Source organism: Oryx dammah, unplaced genomic scaffold (assembly GCF_014754425.2).
Source record: "Oryx dammah isolate SB20612 unplaced genomic scaffold, SCBI_Odam_1.1 HiC_scaffold_25, whole genome shotgun sequence".
NCBI classification, from domain to species: Eukaryota; Metazoa; Chordata; class Mammalia; order Artiodactyla; family Bovidae; genus Oryx; species Oryx dammah.
In genome coordinates this window covers 74335765-74359883 of record NW_024070209.1, presented here as the reverse complement: position 1 = coordinate 74359883, position 24119 = coordinate 74335765, and the positions used below count along the sequence as shown (strand labels likewise).

General features: G+C 34.4%; 1 protein-coding gene across 4 annotated transcripts in view; it reads right to left on the bottom strand.

The window, feature by feature from the left end:
- Positions 1-24119, bottom strand: part of ATAD2B (ATPase family AAA domain containing 2B) — a 129189-nt gene that overhangs the window by 58605 nt on the left and 46465 nt on the right. For all 4 annotated transcript variants that reach the window (XM_040224537.1, XM_040224538.1, XM_040224539.1 and 1 more), the window contains 6 exons: positions 23918-24092; positions 19641-19729; positions 16301-16460; positions 14998-15088; positions 7707-8018; positions 5276-5411 (listed from right to left, as the gene is read on the bottom strand). In XM_040224537.1, coding sequence (XP_040080471.1) covers positions 5276-5411; positions 7707-8018; positions 14998-15088; positions 16301-16460; positions 19641-19729; positions 23918-24092 — 963 coding nt within the window. The remainder of the gene's footprint in view (positions 1-5275; positions 5412-7706; positions 8019-14997; positions 15089-16300; positions 16461-19640; positions 19730-23917; positions 24093-24119) is intronic.

Here is a 24119-nt window from a genome sequence, read left to right as displayed (position 1 = left end):
AATCACGATGGTGTGATCATTCATCTAGAACCAGACATCCTGGAATGTGAAGTCAAGTGGGCCTTAGAAAGCATCAGTACGAACAAAGCTAGTGGAGGTGATGGAATTCCAGTAGAGCTATTTCAAATCCTGAAGGATGGTGCTGTGAAAGTGTTGCACTCAATACGCCAGCAAATTTGGAAAACTCAGCAGTGGCCACAGGACTGGAAAAGGTCAGTTTTCATTCCAATCCCAAAGGAAGGCAAGGCCAAAGAATGCTCAAACTACCGCACAATTGTACTCATCTCACACGCTAGTAAAGTAATGCTCAAAATTCTGCAAGCCAGGCTTCAGCAATACGTGAACCGTGAATTTCCTGATGTTCAAGCTCGTTTTACAAAAGGCAGAGGAACCAGAGATCAAATTGCCAACATCTGCTGGATCATGGAAAAAGCAAGAGAGTTACAGAAAAACATCTATTTCTGCTTTATTGACTATGCCTAAGTGTTTGACTGTGTGGATCACAATAAGCTGTGGAAAATTCAAGAGATGGGAATACCAGACCACCTGACCTGCCTCTTGAGAAATCTGTATGCAGGCCAGGAAGCAACAGTTAGAAGTGGACATGGAACAACAGACTGGTTCCAAATAGTACGTCAAGGCTGTCTATTGTCACCCTGCTTATTTAACTTCTATGCAGAGTACATCATGAGAAACGCTGGACTGGAAGAAACACAAGCTGGAATCAAGACTGCCAGGAGAAATATCAATAACCTCAGATATGCAGATGACACCACCCTTATGGCAGAAAGTGAAGAGGAACTAAAAAGCCTCTTCTTGATGAAAGTAAAAGAGGAGAGTGAAAAAGTTGGCTTAAAGCTCAACATTCAGAAAATGAAGATCATGGCATCTGGTCCCATCACTCCATGGGAAATAGAAGGGGAAACAGTGGAAACAGTGTCAGACTTTATTTTTGGGGCTCCAAACTCACTGCAGATGGTGACTGCAGCCATGAAATTAAAAGACACTTACTCCTTGGAAGAAAAGTTATGACCAACCTAGATAGCATATTCAAAAGCAGAGACATTACTTTGCCAACTAAGGTTCGTCTAGTCAAGGCTATGGTTTTTCCAGTGGCCATGTATGGATGCGAGAGTTGCACTGTGAAGAAGGCTGAGCGCTGAAGAATTGATGCTTTTGAACTGTGGTGTTGGAGAAGACTCTTGAGAGTCCCTTGCACTGCAAGGAGATCCAACCAGTCCATTCTGAAAGAGATCAACCCTGGGATTTCTTTGGAAGGAATGATGCTAAAGCTGAAACTCCAGTACTTTGGCCACCTCATGCGAAGAGTTGACTCATTGGAAAAGACTTTGGTGCTGGGAGGGATTGGGGGCAGGAGAAGAAGGGGACGACAGATGATGAGATGGCTGGATGGCATCACTGACTCGATGGACGTGAGTCTGAGTGAACTCTGGGAGTTGGTGATGGACAGGGAGGCCTGGTGCGCTGCGATTCATGGGGTCACAAAGAGTCAGACACAACTGAGCAACTGAACTGAACTGAACTGAACCAGTAGGAAAGATGACCAGTTAGAGGTATGCTATATAACTCAGGCATGAGATGTTAATAACAGTGTAGACAAGAATAGTAGCAGAGGACGTAGAAGGAAGAGCTTGAGATTAGATTTATTTAGTAAGAAAAATCTATAGGACTGGGTCATTTACTGGATATAGAAGGGAAGAAAGAAAGAGCGTTGAGAATGGTGTCCAGTATCAGTCAGGACAACTGAATGGATAGTAGCAGAGGACTGATGGGAAGAGAAGGAGAGACACAAGCAAGCACACACTGAAAGATCTGTGACACAACATAGGGTGACAGGCAGCTGGACAAAGCTTAAAACTCAAAAGTGATGGAGGCTTGAGAAAGATTTGGTAGTTATTATCAAAGGTGACAAATAATGAAAATACTCAGAAACATCATTTATCTAACAGACTGCTAAACTGAAGATTATAATACTCTTATTAGTAAGTAGATGGTGGAAAATTGGTATTCTCATGAATAGTGAGAATGGAAAAAAGCACAACTTCCTGAAATTAAATATGGCAAAAATATGCCAAAATGTAATATATCCAAGGATATTCTGTAATGCATCCTACTCCCAAAGATTCCCTTATCTCTGCGTGCTCTCTACATTTTTTCCCACAGTAGTTATCTTCTAACATTTTATCTAGCATGCTTACTGTTTTACTGTCTGTCTCCATCTAAAATGTAAGCTGAATAAGGGCAGGCATCTTAACATGGATCCAATTACCTAGAGCAACATCTGGCACACAATAAGCACTCTGACAAAAAATCTGCATGAGTGAAAGCCTATATGAAAGAACAAATGATTCATATAAATAAAAAGGTATTATTTTCATCTATCTAGTTGGTAAAGATTTTAAAACACAAACAGTGCTCAGAAATGAAAAGGGAATAGAAACATAACCCTTTCATACATTAGTGATGAAATATAAATTGGTACAACCTTTCTGGAAGGCAGTTTAACAACCTCTATCAGGTTTTTAAACATATATACACTTTGACCACAGCATCAGTTTTTAAAATCTTCCCTAAGGTCTGCATCAGAAAATGGTATAAAGATATATACTTAGAAAGATGTCTATCTTAAATAAGCACTGTTTATAAAATAGGAAAAGTGGAAACTTCCATTTCTATCAATAAGGTAATTATAAACTGTGTAACATTTAAAAAATACTATGCAGTTACTGTTTTAAAACAATGACATTAGACATATATTGACATGAAATAAAATTCCTAGCATAGGAGGGAAAGGCAAGTTACATTAACAGTCTCATAGAAGAATATAAATTATATAAAGTAATATATGGGTCTGTCTATATGGATAGCAAGAACACCGAAGTGTGGTCACCAAAATGTTAACAAATATTACCTTCAGGTGCTTGGGCTGTAATTTTACTTTCTTCTTTAAGCTCTTTTTTACTTGAATTCTCTACAGAGTATATCATCTTTCTAATGAGAAAAAACAAAGCTATTCTCATTTGGAAAACCTCAGAAAGTTCTGTTTCTAATCCCTTTATGGTAATATACAGTAAGAAAGAAAACTTATTTTCCATCATAAGGGTTCTTTACCAGATCGATAGGCCTTAAATACTTTGACTTCTATTTCATCGTAAATCTAAAGAAAAGATTTCAACAGTTTTAGGAAACTATTCCTTAAACAGAAATGCACCATCAATGCCTGCACTAGTGTTACTGACACCAACATTCAAGTCATGCTTTCTACTTGTCCAGCATCTTTTCTGTATTAATCTGGCATGCTGACACATGTTGCTCAAACAAAAAAGCCAAACCAAACCAAATCAACAGAAACAAAATATGTGTGCAACCCTTATTAAAGGCTTATATTCTAAGGTAAATACTTCTTGGAAAGTGTGAAAAATCATATCATCCAACCTACCCATAAAAACCTATTAAGCTTAGAAATCAATTTGGAAACCACATAGTACAACAGAAGGAATATGATCCCAGGAAACAAATAGTACCAAGTCTGCCCCCTGCTAGCAGCATGATCATGGGCAATTTTCTTAACTTCTTTGTACTTCAGTTTCCTCATCTATAAAATGATGATACCACAAATGCTAAATGACTGTTGGGAGGCCTATATGTATTACCATATATGAAGCCCCAGCTTTATACATCTACCACATGTCTAGTTTGTAATAAGCAACAAACGCTAACTCCTATACTCAAAAGGACAGCAAATGTCACCATTTTTTCTGTAAAGCATTTCTGGACTTTCCTATGCAAGCCTGTTAGTTCTGTTTTCAAAACACCAGCCATATCCTAATGCTTGTCAACCACAAGAACAAGAACTTTTCCAGAATAAGAACTATATCTCATTCATGTTTCTAGTACCTAGTATGGTGCCTGACACAGGGTTTTTTAAAAAAAAATGGCAGAATGAGTGAATAAACAAACTAATTTTATCAAAACATCTCTTTAAAAAGTTCATCCTAGGTACAGCTGTCTCACTATTAAATCAAAGTCAAACCAATGAATTGGAAAAGCTTATGCAAAAGAGCAATTTCTTCAGAAAGGCTAAGTCAAACAAAATAAACCATGGCACTGATATACATTAAGTCAGGGACAGAATATTCTTAATATAAAATTGAAAAACATCGTTTGATAGTTTCTTGGCTTCTACTATGTATTTCAAATTCAAACAACTAAAACTGTTAAAACAAATAGCACCCACACAGCTAACCAGGTGAAAGTCAGAAAAAAATGATCATTTGGTTTTCCCTTAATAAACAGATTTGTAAAATTACTAAAATAGTGTAAGAAAACTTCCCGGAGAGCATAAAAGAAAGGCTTTGCCAGTAGAAGACAAAAGTTTCTAACAGGATAGTTTGCCTTTAAAGAGTAAATTAAAGTGATTTAGTCTCATTTTAAAAACTGAAAAACAAGGAAGGGTTATCAATGCAACATTTCACCAAAATCTACATGAGAGAAACTTCATTAATGTTGAAGACTTAAATTCATTCAAAATCTCTCTAAAGAAACATTACTTAAAAAAATACACACAACGTCTTCTAATAAAAGTCCTATTAGACCTACCTGACTGGAGCATTATGGTTCTTCAACTATCCTGATAATTATGTAAATGCAAGCGATGATGCTGTTACTATTTGAAAACTATTAATCACTTACTTTAAAATTACATTAGCACTAAAATTGTTTACCTACTGAAGTGTATAGCAAAAGCTGCTTTACTATAAGTAAAGGTAAATAGAAAAAACATAATCTAAATTAGAAAGTGTAAACTAATGAGGTTTTTGACAATCAGAAAGTTATTGATTTAATTACTAAGCAATTTCTAACTCAAAATCTCTAGTACCCTAGAGTCTTAAATTATCATGTGAAACTTATTACAATCAAAATACTCTAGATCACAGTAAATATTTCATTTCCATTCAGTTGAAATGAAAAGCAAGAATACTGGGGACATGGATTGACTTCCTTCTACCCTACTGAAAAAAAAAAAAAAGAATCCCACAATCGGTTTAAGGAAAAATATCTTTAGTTGACCAATAAGCCAAATTACTACCACACAAAAACAAAAGCACAATATAAATTTTCCAGAATTATGTCCAAACAACAGAAAAAAAAAAGTCCTCAAGGTTATAACCATAAGTAAAAATATACTGCAATTCTAACCATAAAGTAGTAAAAATTACTCTAAGTTGAAAGAAATTTGATATAAATTGCTTACATTGTAAAATGAAGGTAAGGTTTATGTACAGCAGCAGCTGATGACTGTTTCTTTGGTGATCCTGAGTGACAACTTGTCTCAAAAATTGATAAAGCATTCTCATCGTCACTGTCATCTAAAATCAAAGTTTCTATATCTGTTTTAAAAAGAACACAAAGATTATGAGGCTTAAGAAGTCATTTAATATTACTGACCTACCAAAGCTAAGGAAAACTGATTAAAAAAACAAGTGGCAGTAACAAGTTATGCATCAAACAACACAAACTGACCAGGCAAATTGACAAACTACAGTATTTTGAGTAAGTTATAAATGGAACCAATGTAATTATTTCACCTTTACAGACTACTGAAGTATTATGAGATACATTTTTGGAGAATAACTACAAGTCTGGAAAAGAAATGGCACTCTCATAAAGTTCTCACCTGCTTACTAAGAATCTCTAAGTTAATTTTTACCAAAACCAGTACATTTAATATAAAATGGTTTAATTAATAGAGTAATTGAAGTATGGCCCAGTTCTTACAAAAGCAACGAGGAATAAATTGACCTTTATTTTTCTCACATGGCATACACACACATATTTCAAGGAAAATCTAGTCTAGTTAAGAAGGGACTCAGGAATTTAGTGGCAAAAAAGCCAATCTTAGAAAACGCACTCATTCAAATAACATTAGTCTCTTTATGGGTCTTAAGTTACTGCTCAATGAACAACTGGAACTAAAATTCCTATTGAGAGTGCCATACTTAAAAATTTACCTAGACTACAACCTAAAGTATTATAGCTGTAATTCATACATACTTAACTAAAGTGTCAATTCATTCAACAAAAAGCAATGCTACATGTATAGGAGAAATGGGAGGAAATTAAAATCGACAGAAATCATATCCTTCCCCAAAGAAAACAAGGAAAAAAAGAGGTATGCTTTCTAAAATGAGATCATGAATTGTGCTGGTAGACAGAGTCAAATATTGAAGTCAAATATTGAACATGACTAATACTATAAACATTAATCAAATAATTAAGTACAATTTGATTGATAATTCATATACAAGGACACTTACTAAGAAAAATATTAAAGACCAAAATAATCCAGAATAATATACCTAAATAACTAAAAAATATTATTAATAATCAAAGTGATTTATTCCTTCCACTGGCATATGAAGAAAAAAAAGGATCTAAAGCATACTTAATACTTATGGGGAAAAAAGCAGTAAGAAAACATAGCTAATAATGTCATAACAAATTTCTCAAATGGAAATAAAGAAGTTATAATCTCTCAGAAGAGAAGGTAGATTTTTATGGTTTTCTAAAGGCAACATTTTTTTTTAATTTTAAAAAAATTAGGGAAAATATACAGATTCTCGATTACAAAATCAGAGACAAGAAATGTACAGTTCATGGCAGAGTAGATGGCTCATACATAGTATCTACTCTCATTTGACAAATTTAAGAAATCAAGTAATCAATGTGATATTTCAAGAGAATCTACCCTAAAAAATAAAGTTTCTGAAAAATAAAGTTTCTAAAAAATAAAGTTCCTGAAAAATATATTTATAACAGCAAAATTCATTGATTACTGATGATATTTACTCTATATAACAGTTACAATGTAAAAATAATTCACTAACAATTTTCTATACAGTGCAAACTACAAAAAAAAATTAAGACAATTTTTAAAAATTACTGTCTTCAAAGTTCATGGGCTTTACTTTGATTAGCATACAAACCTAAAGTTTTCCTATAAATAACATTTTTTAAAGTAGCTTTCTATTTTTTTCTCAAATCCAAACTACAATCATGAGGCCAGAATTCAAGACCATCTATAATCAGGTTCTACTTTACTCCCTCACTGATAAACTACACTCCATCAGCACACACTACGGAGTGCTGTGCCAATAATAGCAATATGATGAGCTGAATCCAGAGGGACATTATAACAACATGGTTAAGAGCACTGCCTCTGGAGTTGGGCTCCCTGGGTTTGAGAAACACCTAGAACTTACTAAGTGACCCTATATAAGTGAATATCTTCATTTTTGATAGAGTAAGAGTACCTACCCCACAGGACTGTTATGAGGATTAATAAATGACAATTTATGTAAGCACTTTATAATAATAAGAGAAATGTAAACCAATACTATTACGTTAACTTTCCTAAAGATGGTAGCACTCCTATATTAAGATAGTCAGATAGTCCCAAGAGTGAACAAACAAAAACAAATATCCATTCATTATTCTTATACACACTGAGTAGGCAACTACTGTATGCTAGGTCTAGAATACAGTGGCAAATGAAATAGATATATCTCCTATATTCATGGCAAATATAAAAGAGTAACACACAAATACTTTTATAGGGATATTCAATTTATTTACTTATGCCCATACTTATCATTTTAACAATATGAAAAGAGAATTTATACTACCTTCTTTCTTGTCACTCTGGCTAATCTCAGCATGAGGAAACACTTTTTGCAGGACAGCTAGGATGTTGTTGAAGCTTCTTTCCAGCAGTGGTTTTATGATGGGAGACAGTGCATGTCCCGAAGACATGACAGCACGCTGGGAAGCAGGCACAATATTCTGCATTGCATGGTAAAAATCTTGGGCGTTGAGCACGATTGAGGAAACATCTAGCTGCAGTTTATGACTGCTAGCATAGATCTGGGGATAGCGCCTCCGCAGGGCAATCAGGGCAGCTTCAGTGCACAGGGCCTTGATATCAGCTCCGCAATAGCCTAATGCACAAAAGGAAAAGGATAACAAAGGTAAGTCCACTTTTCCAAGTACCAATTATATTTTGCAAATATGTACATCTTTATCCAAAAAACTAATACTAAATCAGTTATTATGGGCAATTTTACTATCAAAATGAAAAATGACCCTTTAAAAACATTTAATAAAACCGTTTATTAACTAAAAATGCTTTGAATATGTTAACAAATACATAAACTAATGACATTAAAAGAAGTCATATATTTTTGTGCCAAAACCACTGATTATAATGTACATCTTTCTTCAAGAAAGGTTTTAAGAAAAATAACGTCATATCAATCCTTCATCAATATTCCTAATCGTCAGTTTAGTCCTTAAGGCATTAGTTTTCCATAAATTTTTCTAATATTACTAATTTCAAACATCTATAATGGAGCAGTACAAAGTAGTATACATAAGCAGAAACTTCGAAATCAGAGCTATTCTACTACCAACTCTGAGTGCAAGGTAGAAGCAGGTTAATATCTAAGTATCCCCAAAACTATAAAGTTGTAAGCATCTCTGATAATTCAAAAGGCATTAAAAGGAATGAGAATTCTTCAATTTTTCACATTAATTTCCTTTTTATATTTACTTTTAGCTTAAAGTGATTAATAATCTAGTTCAAAGGGCTACAGAGACATGAGGCATCATCCATTACCCATATTTAAGTGATCATCAAGTTAAATAACTGATCAAGCTGCCAGTGAAGTCAGCCATTTCATTCATTTGAGCAACAAATACATAGAAAAATATATGAACTGTTAGGTCTTTAACATAAAACAAAGGAGAAAACTCAAACTAGTCATGGTTGGTTTTTTACATTACCAATTAAATCTACATTTGGCCACCTTTGTCAATTACGCCAGCAGGGGGAACCACTCAAACAAGTTACAGAACATTAGTCCCTAAGCTCTTCCAGGAGTATTATCAGATTTAGTTCATTTTATATCTTACAATGACCTTGTAGAACACTTAAGTACTGAAATTAAGATGGTGATTAGATAGAAACACTAAAAGCAGAGAAGAAATAGTCCCAGGTTAACTAGCAGAAAAAGAACATTAAGGAACAAAACCATATAAATCAAACTGACTCACACATCTATAATAAACTATATCCCTATTATCAGTAAAGATCACCTTAATTAAGTCCTACACACAACAGAAAACTCTTTACCCTGCTCTCCTTTTTCCACAGCACTTATCACTTTATCATTTACCTAATATTTTTATTATGTGCCTTCTCCAACTAGAAAATGACCTCTAGATTATTTGTCTTGTTCACTGTTTATCTCAAATACCAAGAACAATGTCTGGCCTGGCATTCAATAGATATCCAATAATTTCCTGAGTGAAAGAATGAATGAAAAGAGAAAAGAGTAACAGCAAGGTTATAGTCTGGACACATAAAACTGTTAAGTTACCATGTATTACAGGAAAGGGGGAACGATGAATCATATCTACTAGGCTTCTTTTTTTTTTTCCCTCAAGAAATTTAAGCTCTTTTAGTATTAAACCAATGTACTGGGAGTAAAAATTTCAACTAAAATTATTAAGTATTATATTATTAAAACAAACATTTATTAAGAGGCAGAGGAAAACTTACTATGACCTATGAGAATTTAATTTAGAAAAGGATAAGCAGATGAAGCTTTGACATTGTCCCATGGCAGCAATCAATTTCCCAAAAATTCCTCAGAAAAAAAACAAGTTTACTATTCAATTCAGTTCAGCCGCTCAGTAGTGTCGTTGCAACCCCATGGACTGCAGCACGCCAGGCTTCCCTGTCCTTCACCAACTCCTGGAGCTTGCTCAAACTCATATCCATCTAGTCGGTGATGCCTTCCAACCATCTCATCCTCTATCGTCCCCTTCTCCTCTCACCTTCAATCTTTGGCAGCATCAGAGTCTTTTCCAATGAGGCAGTTCTTCGTATCAGGTGGCCAAAGTATTGGAGGTTCAGCTTCAGCATCAGTCCTTCCAATGAATATTCAGTTCCTTTAGGATTGATTGGTTTGATCTCCTAGCAGTCCAAGGGACTCTCAAGAGTCTTCTCCAGCACCACAGTTCAAAAGCATCAATTCTTTGGCACTCAGCTTTCTTTATGGTCCAACTCTCACATCCATACCTGATTACTGGATAAACCATAGCTTTGACTATATGAAACTTTGTAAGCAAAGTAATATCTCTGTTTTTTAATATGCTGTCTAGGTTGGTCATAGCTTTTCTTTCAAGGAGCAAGCGTCTTTTAATTTCATAGCTGCAGTCACCATCTGCAGTGATTTTGGAGCCCAAGAAAATAAAGTCTGTCACGGTTTCCATTGTTCCCCCATCTATTTGCATGAAGTGATAGAACCAGATGCCATGATCTTTGTTTTTTGAATGCTGAGTTTTAAGCCAGTTTTTTCACTTTCCTCTTTCACTTTCACCAAGAGGCTCTTTAGTTTCTCTTCACTTTCTGCCATAAGGGTGGTCTGAGGTTATTGATATTTCTCCCAACAATCTTGATTCCAGCTTGTGCTTCACCCAGCCCAGCATTTCACACGATGTACTCTGCATAGAAGTTAAATAAGCAGGGTGACAATATATTAGCCTTGACACACTCCTTTCCCAATTTGGAACCAGTTAGTTGTTCCATGTCAAGTTCTAAATGCTGCCTCTTGACCTGCATACAGGTTTCTCAGGAGGCAGGTAAGGTGGTCTATTCCCATCTCTTGAAGAATTTTCCACACTTTGTTGTGATCCACACAGTCAAAGACTTTAGTGTAGTCAATAAAGCAGAAATAGATGTTTTTCTGGAACTGTCTTGCTTTTTCTATGATCCAATGGATGCTGGCAATTTGATCTCTGGTTCCTCTGCCTTTTCTAAATCCAGCCTGAACATCTGGAAGTTCTCAGTTCACGTACTGTTGAAGCCTTATTTGGAGAATTTTGAGCATTACTTTACTAGCATGTGAGATGAGTGCAATTGTGCGGTAGTTTGAGCATTCTTTGGCGTTGCCTTTCTTTGGGACTGGAATGAAAACTGACTTTTTCGGGTCCTGTGGCCACTGCTGAGTTTTCCAAATTTGCTGGCATATTGAGTGCAGTGCTTTCACAGCAGCATCTTTTAGCATTTGAAATAGCTCAGCTGGAATTCCACAACCTCCACTAGCTTTGTTCATAGTGATGCTTCCTAAGGCATCACTTGACTTCGCACTCCAGGATATCTAGCTGTAAGTGAGTGATCACACCATCACTCTCTCATTTTATTTTCTACTTCTTAAAGAATGAACACCACCCCCAAAAAAAACTATCTTTTCCTGTTCCATACATATCTGTAACATTAGTTCAACAAAATAACTGTAGAACACTAGCTCAGACATAAAGTTAATCAAACAATCCATTTCAGAGGAAGTAAAGAATAAACAACCACCTTCAAAAAATATAAACCACACTCCTTTTACTTCTTTAAAAGTATATACAGTTAATGAACATCCTATATGATCCAATTTTTAAGTGCTAAAAGTCTAAGTTAAAAAAGAAAAAAAATGCTCATAACAATGCAGAACAGAAAAAAGTCACTAAAAGTTATTTTATACAGTAAATGTTGCCCACAACATTTGTGTTTGACATAATATGTTAATAATATAATTAGAAATCTACTGTTTATTTTTTCTTAACTTATTAAAGATAACTTTAGAGTTTATCAACTAAAATAGATTCCATGTAAAGAAGTAAATTTTCTTCCCTAAATTATATGGTTGTTTTTATACTGACACATTTTATTAACAATACCAAAAATCACATTTTTTAATATCACCACACTATAGTCTCATCACTATAGTCTTTTAAGTGTTAGCAAGCTGTCAGCTCACAGTGACAAATATAAGTCATACAGCACCCTTTGAGAACTGCTGTGTGGCTTATAATCCATTTTGTTAAAAAAAAAAATTCTAATTTTTTTCTTGAAAGTTTGAATTTCATCATTAGTAATAAAGTTTTACTTGAAAAAAAAATTTTTCACATGGATTATCATAACCAATAGACTATAAATTACAGGATTTATCTTCATTATATTTGTTCATGAATGAGAATTACTAGTTTATATCTGTGGTTGTCAACCTTGACTAGTCTTCTGAATAAACAATGAAAATGAATCAAAAATAGGTTACCAACAAACTTAGTGAATCAGAATCACTAAGTGGTGGTTTAATATCATAAACCAGTAATATCATACCAGTCATACCAGTTCTCAAAAAAATTGAGAACTACTGAGTTAATAATGTATTTTCCTTTTGTTTAGTCACTAAGTCATGTCTGACTCTTGCAACCCCATGGACTGTAGCAATACTTTATACACTTCCCTTACTAGACTCTAAAACATCATAACTAGGCTAAATAGGTTATATTAAGTGTGATCACATGTCCTGGTTTAGGCCGCTTGCCTAAACAGCATATTTTTTCACTCTCAAAGGGTCTTGGTTTAGAAAATAGATGATATGACTATTCTAGAAATACTGAAATATAGCCTCTTTTGAAAGTTAAAAGTTGGTATTAGAGAAAATATCAATATTCCTTCCATAAAGAATTCCATAACTATACCAGTTCTACCATTACAATTCTAATAGTCTGATAAACACACATATCTTAGACACACACACAAAAAGCACTGTGAGTACTGTTAAGATGGAGATTTGTCTGAAAGACTGAAAGTATAAACTATTCAAAGAGGCTATAAACTAGGAAAGGCAATAAAATTTTATGAAGCTACTTTTTAAGTAAAATACCAAACAGTGAAGGTCCACAAGCTAAGATGCCTCATTGACAGATACCCTTTCATTGCTTAAACCTTCTTAGTGAAAATGAATAGACAAATATGATTAGATAGAAGATCTTCATTAACTTTAAGCTCCTACTATTTATGCACATGTTCTGGATACCGAAATTACTTGAAGACTACTAAAAATCACACCTATGAAGCATGCAAACCTCCAAGTACTTGGGAATTCATTTCAAGATAAAAGTTACCAAATCCATAACCTCTAACAAAAGGTCAACTATGTTTTCGGTTCTTCATCAGAAACCTGCTTATTCTTTTGTTAGGCATAAATTTCACTCTATTGAACCCATACATGTTAAAACATCTTTGGGATATATAAGTGGTAACTTCATAATGAATTTAAAGTGTATTGCTATTTCATTCCTGTTTGAAGACTTGCATTTGATTTTTTTTAATGTGAATTGGTTTCTTAAATGAAATAAATGTCATAAACAAAATCAGAAGTCAGTTAATTATAATTAAATTAATTATAATTTTTATGTCACTCTCCAGGAAGAAAATAGTATATATATATAAGCAGATTCTAAACCAGCAACGCCACCCCCAAAAAAGGCAAGAGAAGTTTTTCAGTCCTATAACAAAGTATTTCTTAAAATTTTTTTAACTTAAGAAACTGATTAAAAGCTAAAATAAATAACCTGGTAAAATGAGAAGTAGTGGTCTTTGGAAATTAAAAAGAAAACTGAGAATCTAATATTTAGGATGACGAATTAGAGTATATAATATTTCAGATGGTAGATAGGGTAATAAAAAGTAATTTTTAGATTACTCAGGGAATTTCCAAGATTATCTGAAGACTTCTGCTTATTTCAGTTAAGGATCATTCTGTGACAAATTCACAGACCAATCAACAAATACTTTCCATTGTGATCTGTACTCTAACACAATATCATAAAAGTAGCAGGAAATAAAAGGGGTCAAATTTTCAAAAAGGGCAAAGACTGGATTTTGTACCAAATACCACCCTCTCCCATAAAGCAGCACAAGGCTTTGCAAAGGTCAAGCCAAATTTACATGAAATGGGTTTGGCGCATGCTCTCTTATACCAGGCAAAGCTTAAACTGGAGTAGTGCTGGAGAGATTTACGTTTTCTCCTCACCAGAAGATGTCGAGGTCTTTGTGGCTCAAAAGCTGAGGTATGCTGCTTCGGAGATGGAGGTCCCTGTGGATGAAGAGGATAATTCGGATGTAGCTAACTGAATGGACTAATGTTCTATTTAAGTTTTAATTATTTGATGGTGGACCACAATGATTTTTTAACTAAGTTGTTCTTTTTGGTTTTGGTAACTTTAAACTTTTCCCAAGTAGACTGCTGATTGTTGGTGGCCTTATTAGGGGAACTTCTTCATAATGCTTAAAAAGTTCATGGAGAGGTTTTTTTTAATCTATATTTTTGAGAGAATGAGAGAAAAATAGACAAAAGACAGAAAAAGAATGAAAGAAAAATACCTGTGTGTATATTTAGCTGCTTAATACTATATTCATTTTTATTTCAGACCTAATTAGTGCCAAACTCCTGAATTCTAAAACCTATGAATTCCATCTCCTATGTATGCACATAAAATACTCTCACCATATCCTTTTAGGGCAATAGTGTTCATTCACTCTGTAGAAGATCTTCTACTCTGTGAATAATTTAACATTAACTTGGAGAGTTTAACATTTAGGAAAATATAGCAGATGTCATTAAGTATTTTCTTTGAAGACTCCTCTCACTCAACTTCTTTCTACACCACCAGAATGAAGATGAGTCCATCATGTAATCTGCGAAGTAAAAGACTACATTCCTGCCCTATACATGGATCTTTACCTCTTGTTTAAGCTTATTTTTCTTAGTAAAATTTCTGAAAGGGAATAGTTTCTAAAAGGAGACACTGTAATAAGATTGGAAATCCAGCATTCAATGAAAGGCATTATTACTACGGAGCTTTGTTAATCGAAGCACCTAATGGCAGCTAAAATTCTAATTTAGAAGTGTTCAAACTTCAAGTGAAATGCTTAAAATAATTTTTTACATTTGAAGGCAAAGCCATCTATTGCACAAAAATGTAACTATACTCATTCACATTCCAAATATAAGGGGAAAGGGAGGCTGAGCAGAACAAACAATGACAATCAAAAATTCAAATAGTAGCACTCACCAACACATTTGTCAGCCAATTCACCTAAAAAAGCATCTGACAATTTTGGATTCCAGTCCCTGGTATGGATCTGTAAAATGTGTTTTCTTGCCTAAGAAGAAAAGCACAGATAAATAAAATCTTGCCTAAGGAAAAAAATACAAATAAAATATCATCAACCCCAAAATGTATCAGATGGAACAAATTCATCAACTAACCATATCCCAGAAAAGCAACTGTTTATTTTAAAAGAAGCATAAACAGCAGCTTGGCATCCATGTTAACTCTGATTCCCATAATAACCTTGTGAGCTATGTAGTAGAGATCCTTGTTTCACAAACTAGGACATGTAATAGTCTGAGAGGTAAAAGAACTTGATCTAGGACTAGAACTCAAAACTAAATTTCACTTTCCTCCACATCATTTTTACCATCTGAAAATGTATAAACAAAAAACTTCAAAGCATTATAATAACCATAACTTTTAAACAAACTATATATTTAGATTTCTCAGGTCCTTTTAGTTCTAATATGCATAAAGTGTCATTAGAGTTTGAAGTTGAAGTTTTTGATTAAGTAAAGAGATATAATACACACTGTCATATAAGTTCATGAATGCTTTCACACTTAATACAGAACAAGGTTATCTCCATGAATAGTAATTGAATTCACTGAAAAAAACAAAGGTTTTAACAATTTTACCTTGATTTTTTTCTTTCAAAATAGCATTCTCTACCTTAAATCTAACTGTATAACACAATAAAAATTTTAATATCTTGGTCCCAAATTAAATTTCTTTTTCTCCCACAGTAAAAAAAGAAACACTTAAGTATAAGAATCCATAATCAGCTGAAAAGTCACATCAGAATGTTTTTTTCACATTTGCCTTCTTTCAGGGGAAAAAAAACACTTTCTAAAATTGAATGTCCTTATTGCCTCAACACTGCTACTTGAGTTTCTTCAGATTATGAAAAAGCAAATTATAACCAAGATAAAATTATTATTGGCTTGGTGTGGAATCTGGGATCTAGCACCAAGACAAAAAGAACTTGGAAGTTATCATGATAAATTTTGCTCAGAAGTTGACAAAAATCTGGAATTGGTAGCTATTGCTTCAATAAGCTGGGCATTCAGCTACCAAAAATAAACCAATGCTATAACAAATATTTTCTTTCATAGATATACGACTTGACATATGTGAGTTTGAACAAGCTCCGGGAGATGGTGAAAAACAGGGAAGCCTGGTGTGTACACACACACACACACACACACTTCATAATCAAATGAGAAATAAATCTTAGTATATTGAAAACAGAAACTGTTACCTTTTGATCCGGAAGGTTGAAAAGAAATTCTCTGTCAAAACGACCAGGTCTCCTAAGAGCAGGATCTATAGAATCAAGTCTATTTGTAGCACCAATAACAACAATTTCGCCCCTATTGTCTAATCCATCCATAAGAGCAAGGAGGGTTGACACTATAGAGCTGTAAGAAAATTTTAAAGAGGAAAGAAAGAAAAAGTTGCAAAACCTGCTGCTTATACTAACTTTTATCAGTCTTAAAGATTTTTATATCCATGTTCAAAAGTGAAATTAAGTTCCAATTAACTTTCTCATATTGTTCTAAACAGGTTTAAGTCTTCTGAAGATATGACTGACATATAATACACTGGATATGTTTAAAGAACACAAATTGCTGAATTTTGAGTATGTGAAACTATCACCATTAAGGAAAAAAGTAATATTCATCATGTTCCTCTTTACACCCTTCATAATCCATCCCCACTGCTCCTCCTTGACTTCTACCCAATCCCTTGGAAACTACTGATCCAAGTTCTGTCACTATACATTAGCTTGCATTACCTAAAATTTTATATAAATGGGATCACATGGTAAATACTTTTTTTCTTCTGGATTCATTCCCTCAGCATGATTATTTAAAATTTATCACACTGTTGGTGTATTTTTGTTGTTGTTCAGTAGCTCAATCTTGTCTGACTCTTCGAGACCCCATGGACTGCAGCACATCAGGCTTCCCTGTTCTTCACCATCTCCCGGAGCTTGCTCAAACTCACATACATCAAGTCGGTGATGTCATCCAACCATCTCATTCTCTGTTGTCCCCTTCTCCTCCTGCCTTCAATCTTTCCCAGCATCAGGCTCTTATCTAACGAGTCAGCTCTTCGTATCAGGTGGCCAAAGTATTGGAGCGTCAGCTTCAAACATCAGTCCTTCCAATGAATATTCAGGATTGATTTCCTTTAGGATTGACTGGTTTGATCTCCTTGCAGTCCGAAGGACTCTGTAGAGTCTTCCAACACCACAGCTCAAAGGCATCAATTCTTCAGCAGTCAGCCTTTTTTATTGTCCAGATCTCACATCCACACATGACTACTGGAAAAACCATAGCTTTGATTACAGGGACCTTTGTAGGCAAAGTAATGTCTCTGCTTTTTAATATGCTATCTAGGTTGGTCATAGCTTTTCTTCCAGGGAGCAAGCATCTTTTAATTTCATGGCTGCAGTCACCATCTGCAGTAATTTTGGAGCCCAAGAAACTAGTCTGTCACTGTTTCCATTGTTTCCCCATCTATTTGCATGAAGTGATGGGACCAGATGCCATGATCTTTGTTTTCTGAATGTTGAGTTTTAAGCCAGTTTTTTCACTCTCCTCTTTCACCTTCATCAAGAGGCTCTTTAATTTCTCTTCGCTTTCTGCCATAAGGGTTCTATCATCTGCATATTTGAGGTTACTGATATTTGTCCCAGCAATCTTTATTCCACTTTCTGCTTCATCCAGCCTGGCATTTCACAAGATGTACTCCACATACAAGTTAAATTAGCAGGGTGACAATATATAGCCTTGATGTACTCCTTTCCCAATTTAGAACCAGTCCATTGTTCTCATATCCAGTTCTAATTGTTGCTTCTTAACCTGCATACAGGTTTCTCAGGAGGCAGGTAAGGTGGTCTATTCCCATCTCTTGAAGAATTTTCCACACTTTGTTGTGACCCACACAGTCAAAGGCTTTGGCATAGTCAGTAAAGCAGAAGTAGATGTTTTTCTGGAATTCTCTTGCTTTTTCCATGATCCAGTGGATGCTGGCAATTTGATCTCTGGTTCCTCTGCCTTTTCTAAATCCAGCTTGAACATCTGGAGGTTCTTGGTTCACATACTTAGCCTGAAGGATTTTGAGCATTACTTTGCTAACATGTGAAATTGTTTAACAAGAGTTTATTCCTTTTCATCACTAAAACAATATTCCATTTTATGATATATCCCAAATTGTTGATATACATGTTGATGAACATTTAGACTGTTTCCAATTTTTGGCTATTACCCAAAAATATTGTGAACATTCACATACAGGTTATGAAAATTTTCCCACAGGTTTTTTCCTAAAAGTTTTATACTTTAATCTCTTGAGCTTAAGCTTTTATCTTCTTAATCTTTAATGTTTACAAAATCTAAAACATCATATTTTATATTCCTAAATACTGCTTTATCAATGTCTTTTTTATCATGGCTAATTATGCCAAAGGTTGGTTTCAATTTTATTTTTTTCAAAAAAGCAACTTTTAAATTTCTTGATTTCTGTATATCTTTGTTTGCAGTTCATATACTATTAGTTTTAATTTTTATTTCACTAGTACCACAGATTATTTAGAATTGGAGCAATAGCTGTTAATAACAGATAAAAAATTTTCTGCTTGTCTTTCTGTTATCTCTTACATTTTGTATATTACTAAACTTTGGAAATTAGTTGTGATTTAAGGCATAATATATGATAAGTTTTTATAAATGATGTTTAAAACTAGTGTTCATTCTATATTACCTTAGATAAGTATGCACACAAGGTCAGATTCATATAACACAGCTGTTCAAATAATCTACAGAGAATTTATTTTATGCTCCTTTATTCTATTAATTACCAAGAAGTACATGATCTCTTTCACAATGATGATCAGTTTGACTCTTTTCTTTGCAGTTCTGTCAATTTTTGTTTTATACAGTTTGAAATATAGTAATTAGGGAATTACAGATTTTAAACAATTACATCTTTTAATAAGTTGAAGCTTTTATCATTATAAGGGGATCCTCTTTATATTTATAATAATGCTTTCCATCTTACAGACAATTCTGCATAATATAGCAATAGTAGCTTCTGTTAGTATTTACTTGATAAATTTTGTACCATTTATGAATTTGATTATTTCAGACATTTTATATAAATGAAGGTTCCAAATAGTGGGGGAAAGGCAAGCAAAAGTTTAGTCACAAATATTCACAGGGACAAGAGAAACAAAAAAATATTTTAAGAAATAAAATATTATAGAAACATTACAGCTATAATGAAAATTAGAAGCTCACAAATTTAAGCAGCTCAATTCAGAATAGGAAAATCCTTCCTACAAACATCAGAGGACAGAGGAGCCTGGTGGGTAATAGACCATAGGGTCACAAAGAGTCAGACACGACAGAGTGACTGAGCACACACATGTGCACACACGTGCGCACACACACTCATGCACACACGTTATAAGAAAGAAGTCTTCCTCAAGGAAACAGTTCACATCTTACAAGCCTCACAGCACTAATTCAAGGGTTAAGTCTTAGTACTATGTCAATATATGAACTCAACATAATCAGACTAGGAAATATTACCTGTGGATCTGATCTTGCCTGCTAGAGCGAACTGGAGCTAATCCATCTATTTCATCAAAAAATATTATAGAAGGTCTCATCAAATATGCCTAGGATAAAAAGAAAACAAGTATTGTATTAGTTTGCATTTTTAATTTAATTACTACGTTTTCCAATAAGTAACAGAAGTAAATAGGTAATATAAGCAAACGGTACAACATGCAGCAGGTAAGAAAGATTATAGAGGAAAAAGAAAAACTCTTATCTCCTCAGTCTCCAATCACAAGGTAGTGATTAGAGTTACCTACCCAGTAGGTAACTACTGTTTTCAATTTGTTTATTCTGCCATACATGTCATTTACACACATACACATACATGTATTTTTAAACATACTATTTTATTAAACACATTTAAACACACTATTCATATTGCTTTTATCATATAACACAGACTATTTTATGTTAATGACATTTTAATTAGCTTCCATGTAAGGATATAAGAAAAGCATTCCTATAAATTCTAATATAATTTAAGAAAAAGCATTTCATTCTATGAAAACTTAAAGCAAAAGGAAGATGAAGAATCTAAACCTGAAGAAATTAATACCAACAAAGGATGACAATAATTTTAGAGAGAGGTTTGGCTTAAAATGTCCAGGTGGACTGGAGAGGGCTCACTGGACCCCAATCTTTGAAGCTAAATCACTGGATTCAAATCATATGTGCACAGCATAGAGAGGGTGAATTACAAGGATTCATGGAGTGGCATCAGATGACCAAGAACATAGGAGTGGATTCCTGCCCCAACCCATCCACATTCATGTGGATTTTTAAAATTCAACTTGATTGGCTATTCCAAAGTTTTTTCCCCCTATTTTTGATGATTGGAGCCCTAAAGACGCACAATGGAATTGCGTTTTGCATTTTTTGGTAAAAGGAACAAAGTGAGGACCTGGAAATACACACTGGAGCAATCTCCTGGGAAGGATTCAGCATGAGTAGATGGTAAACTTTAAAAGTGAAAGTGGGAGTTTGTTTAAAACAATAAATCACTAAGTCATTTCTAGGGCTTCCCTGGTGGTTCACAGGTCAAGAATCTGCCTGCAATTCAAGAGACACGTTCAATCCCTGAATCAGGAAGATCTCCTGGAGGGAAATGGTAACGCACTCCAGTATTCTTGCCTGGGAAATCCCATGGACAGAGAAATCTAGCAGGTTATAGTCTATGGGGTCACAAAGAGTCAGATACGGCTTAGCAACTAAAACAACAACAAAAGTCACTTCTAAGTTTAAAGAATACAAAATCGAGGTTGAAGATTAAGTAGTTTTCCAATTGGCTATGCCATTTTCCTCTGAAAAAACTATATTTTAAAAACTAAAAATCATAGTCAAGGTAATAGAAGAAGTACCTTCTTCTGACCAAGAGGTAGCAGACAAGTTTCCAGACACCATTAAGAAAACCACTGATGAGAAAGAGTATCTGTCTGAACAGGTTTTTAATGCAGACAACAGTGCCCCATTCACATTTATTAGTAAAGAAGAGAAATGAGCACCAGGATTTGTTTCTTTGTTATCAACACATGAATCGTGATACCTAATAAATATGAATTTCTTTTTCATATTATTTTTTCATCTTTGATGTATACTATAGTAGTATAACAACTACTGTGTTTTGTATTATATAAGACAACATTCACATAGGTTGAGAGAGAATTTAACTTATATTCAGGCAATGTAAAATTTTGGTTTTGGTAAATATAGTACAGTATTACAAATCTCATGATTTTTCTTAACATTTTCTTCTCTCTAGCTTACTTTACTATAAGAATGCAAAATATAATACATAATACAAAATATGCATGTTAACTATTTATATTATTAGTAAGGCTTCCTATCAACATTAGGCAGTTAGTAGTTAAGTTTGGGGGGAGTCAAAAATTATACGCCAATTTTCAACTGCATGGAAGTTGGTGCCCCTAACCCCTGTAGTTCAAGAGTCAACTATACACACTTCCTTTCAGGAAAAATTTACATTAGTCCAATTAGATAGGCATTATTTACTCCATTTTATAGAAGGAGCAATAAGGATCAGATGCTTTCAGTTACTTAAAGTTATATACTTAACAGGGCTTCCCTGGGGGCTCAAATGGAAAAGAATCTGCCTGCAATGCAGGAGACCCATGTTCAATCCCTGGGTCAGGAAGATCCCCTGGAAAAGGGAATGGCTACCCACTCCAGTATTCCTGCCTGGAGAATTCTATGGACAGAGGAGCCTGGTGGGCTATAGTCCATGGAGTCACAAAGAATCAGACATGACTGAGAGACTAACACTTTCACTTTCATATATACTTAATAGTAAAGTCAGATATGAACGAACATTTTTCTGACACCAAAGGCCAAACTCTTAGCCAATACATTGTATAGTCAACCCTCAGTATCTGTTGGGGGGGCATTGGTTCCAAGGCTCCCCAGAGATACCAAAATACAAGGATATTTAAGTTCCTTATATAAAATAGCATAGTACTATCAGCCCTATATATCCACAAATTCCACATCTGTGAACTCAACCAATATGAGATGAAATTGTTGCCTGAATTTGTGGATGCAGAACTGGCAGATATGGAAGGCCAACTGCACCTCCTTCATCTCATTTAGAGTATAGATTATATCCTTAATTTAGGAATGTAGATTCTTGTCATTTAAAAAGACATATAATGACTACAAGCAGTTTTTTAAAGAAAGAAAGAAAACATTTCAAATCTATTGCCCACAAAGAAACAGAAATGAAACACGAATAAAGTAAATACAGATTTAAAAAGCACCATGGAGACTCCCTGGTGGTCCAGTGGTTAAGACTTCACTTTCCAATGAAGGGGGTGTGGGTTTTATCCTTGGTAAGGGAGTTAAAATCCCATATGCCTCACAGCCAAAATAACCAACACATAAAACAAAAGCAATACTATAAAAAGCAACATGATTTATGCTATGGTTTTTAATAAAACCGAGAAACATTCCTACACCCAGTATCAAGTTGCAAAAAGTATAACACTGTCAAAAACTTAAAATTAAATCATGGGACAATTTGCCAGTATTCCCAAGCTGCTGCTGCTGCTGCTAAGTCACTTCAGTCGTGTCCGACTCTGTGCGACCCCATAAACGGCAGCCCACCAGGCTCCCCCATCGCTGGGATTCTCTAGGCAAGAACACTGGAGTGGGTTGCCATTTCCTTCTCCAATGTATGAAAGTGAAAAGTCAAAGTGAAGTCACTCAGTCGTGTCCGACTCTTCACGACCCAATGGACTGCAGCCTACCAGGCTCCTCTGTCCATGGGATTTTCCAGGCAAGAGTACTGGAATGGGTGCCACTGCCCTCTCCAATACCCAAGCTGATTCTCCCCAAATCCACCAATGTTATTCTACATTATTTTCTAATTATTATGAAATCCTCTTGAAACATGAAGACTGCATATGTTTGACTTCTCAATAGACACTGAACACCCTGAAGTTAACAATTGTACTTTATCCCTCTATCTAGACCCACTAGCTAGAATATAGCAGTCTTTAACATGGATACCAATAGTAACTAAAAATAATATTTGAAATGCTTTACCAATTAGGTAGAACTTTGAAACACATCAACTCAGTAATGAGTATTCAACAATGCTTGCTCTAAGCATTTTTAAAGTGTCATGTGAATCTCCTTATACATAACAAGATATAAGTAGCATTACAATGTATGAATGACTTCCTTCAGTACCCCAAATAATTAAAAAGTGAATTTATATCAGGACTAATTTTTATAAGTATTAGGAAATGGTATTTTAAAAGTTAGTTATAAATAAATAGTAAAGATAGCCCAAATGATATTCACTTACCTTACTCAGTCTTTTAAAAGCATTAATTTAATACTGAATTCTTCTAGCATATTTGTAACTCATGAAAATAAATAATATACTGCTTTGTGATATTTCTTGCACAGATATTTAACTTTTTATGCTTGTTCTAGTCCCTCCGTTAGATTATAATCTATATGGGATATCTAGGGATCTTAAAAGCACTTAACATGGTATTTATTATATGTCAAGTTGCCACCTCAATAAATATTTTGTAAATCATCTTAAATTAGTACTAGTGAAACTGCTATTAAATATCTCTAAGACATACAAATTCCAATTACTGATCCTAAATTTAACATACTGATTGGTAAATATGACTTGTTATGAACAGTTTGTATAATATTTATAGACCAAGTATATTAAGTATTAAGAAGATATTCTCACATTAGCTGACTTCACTTACCTGATCAAAAAGAAGCCTAAGCTGCCGCTCAGATTCACCAACCCACTTACTCAGACAATCCGCTCCTTTTCGCATAAAAAAAGCCACCTTTTTGTCTCCCTGACTGCACTCGTTAGCTAATGCTCTGGCGACCAAGGTTTTACCTGTGCCAGGAGGACCATAAAACAAACAGCCTCTAGAGGAACAGAGAGTCAATAAAAGT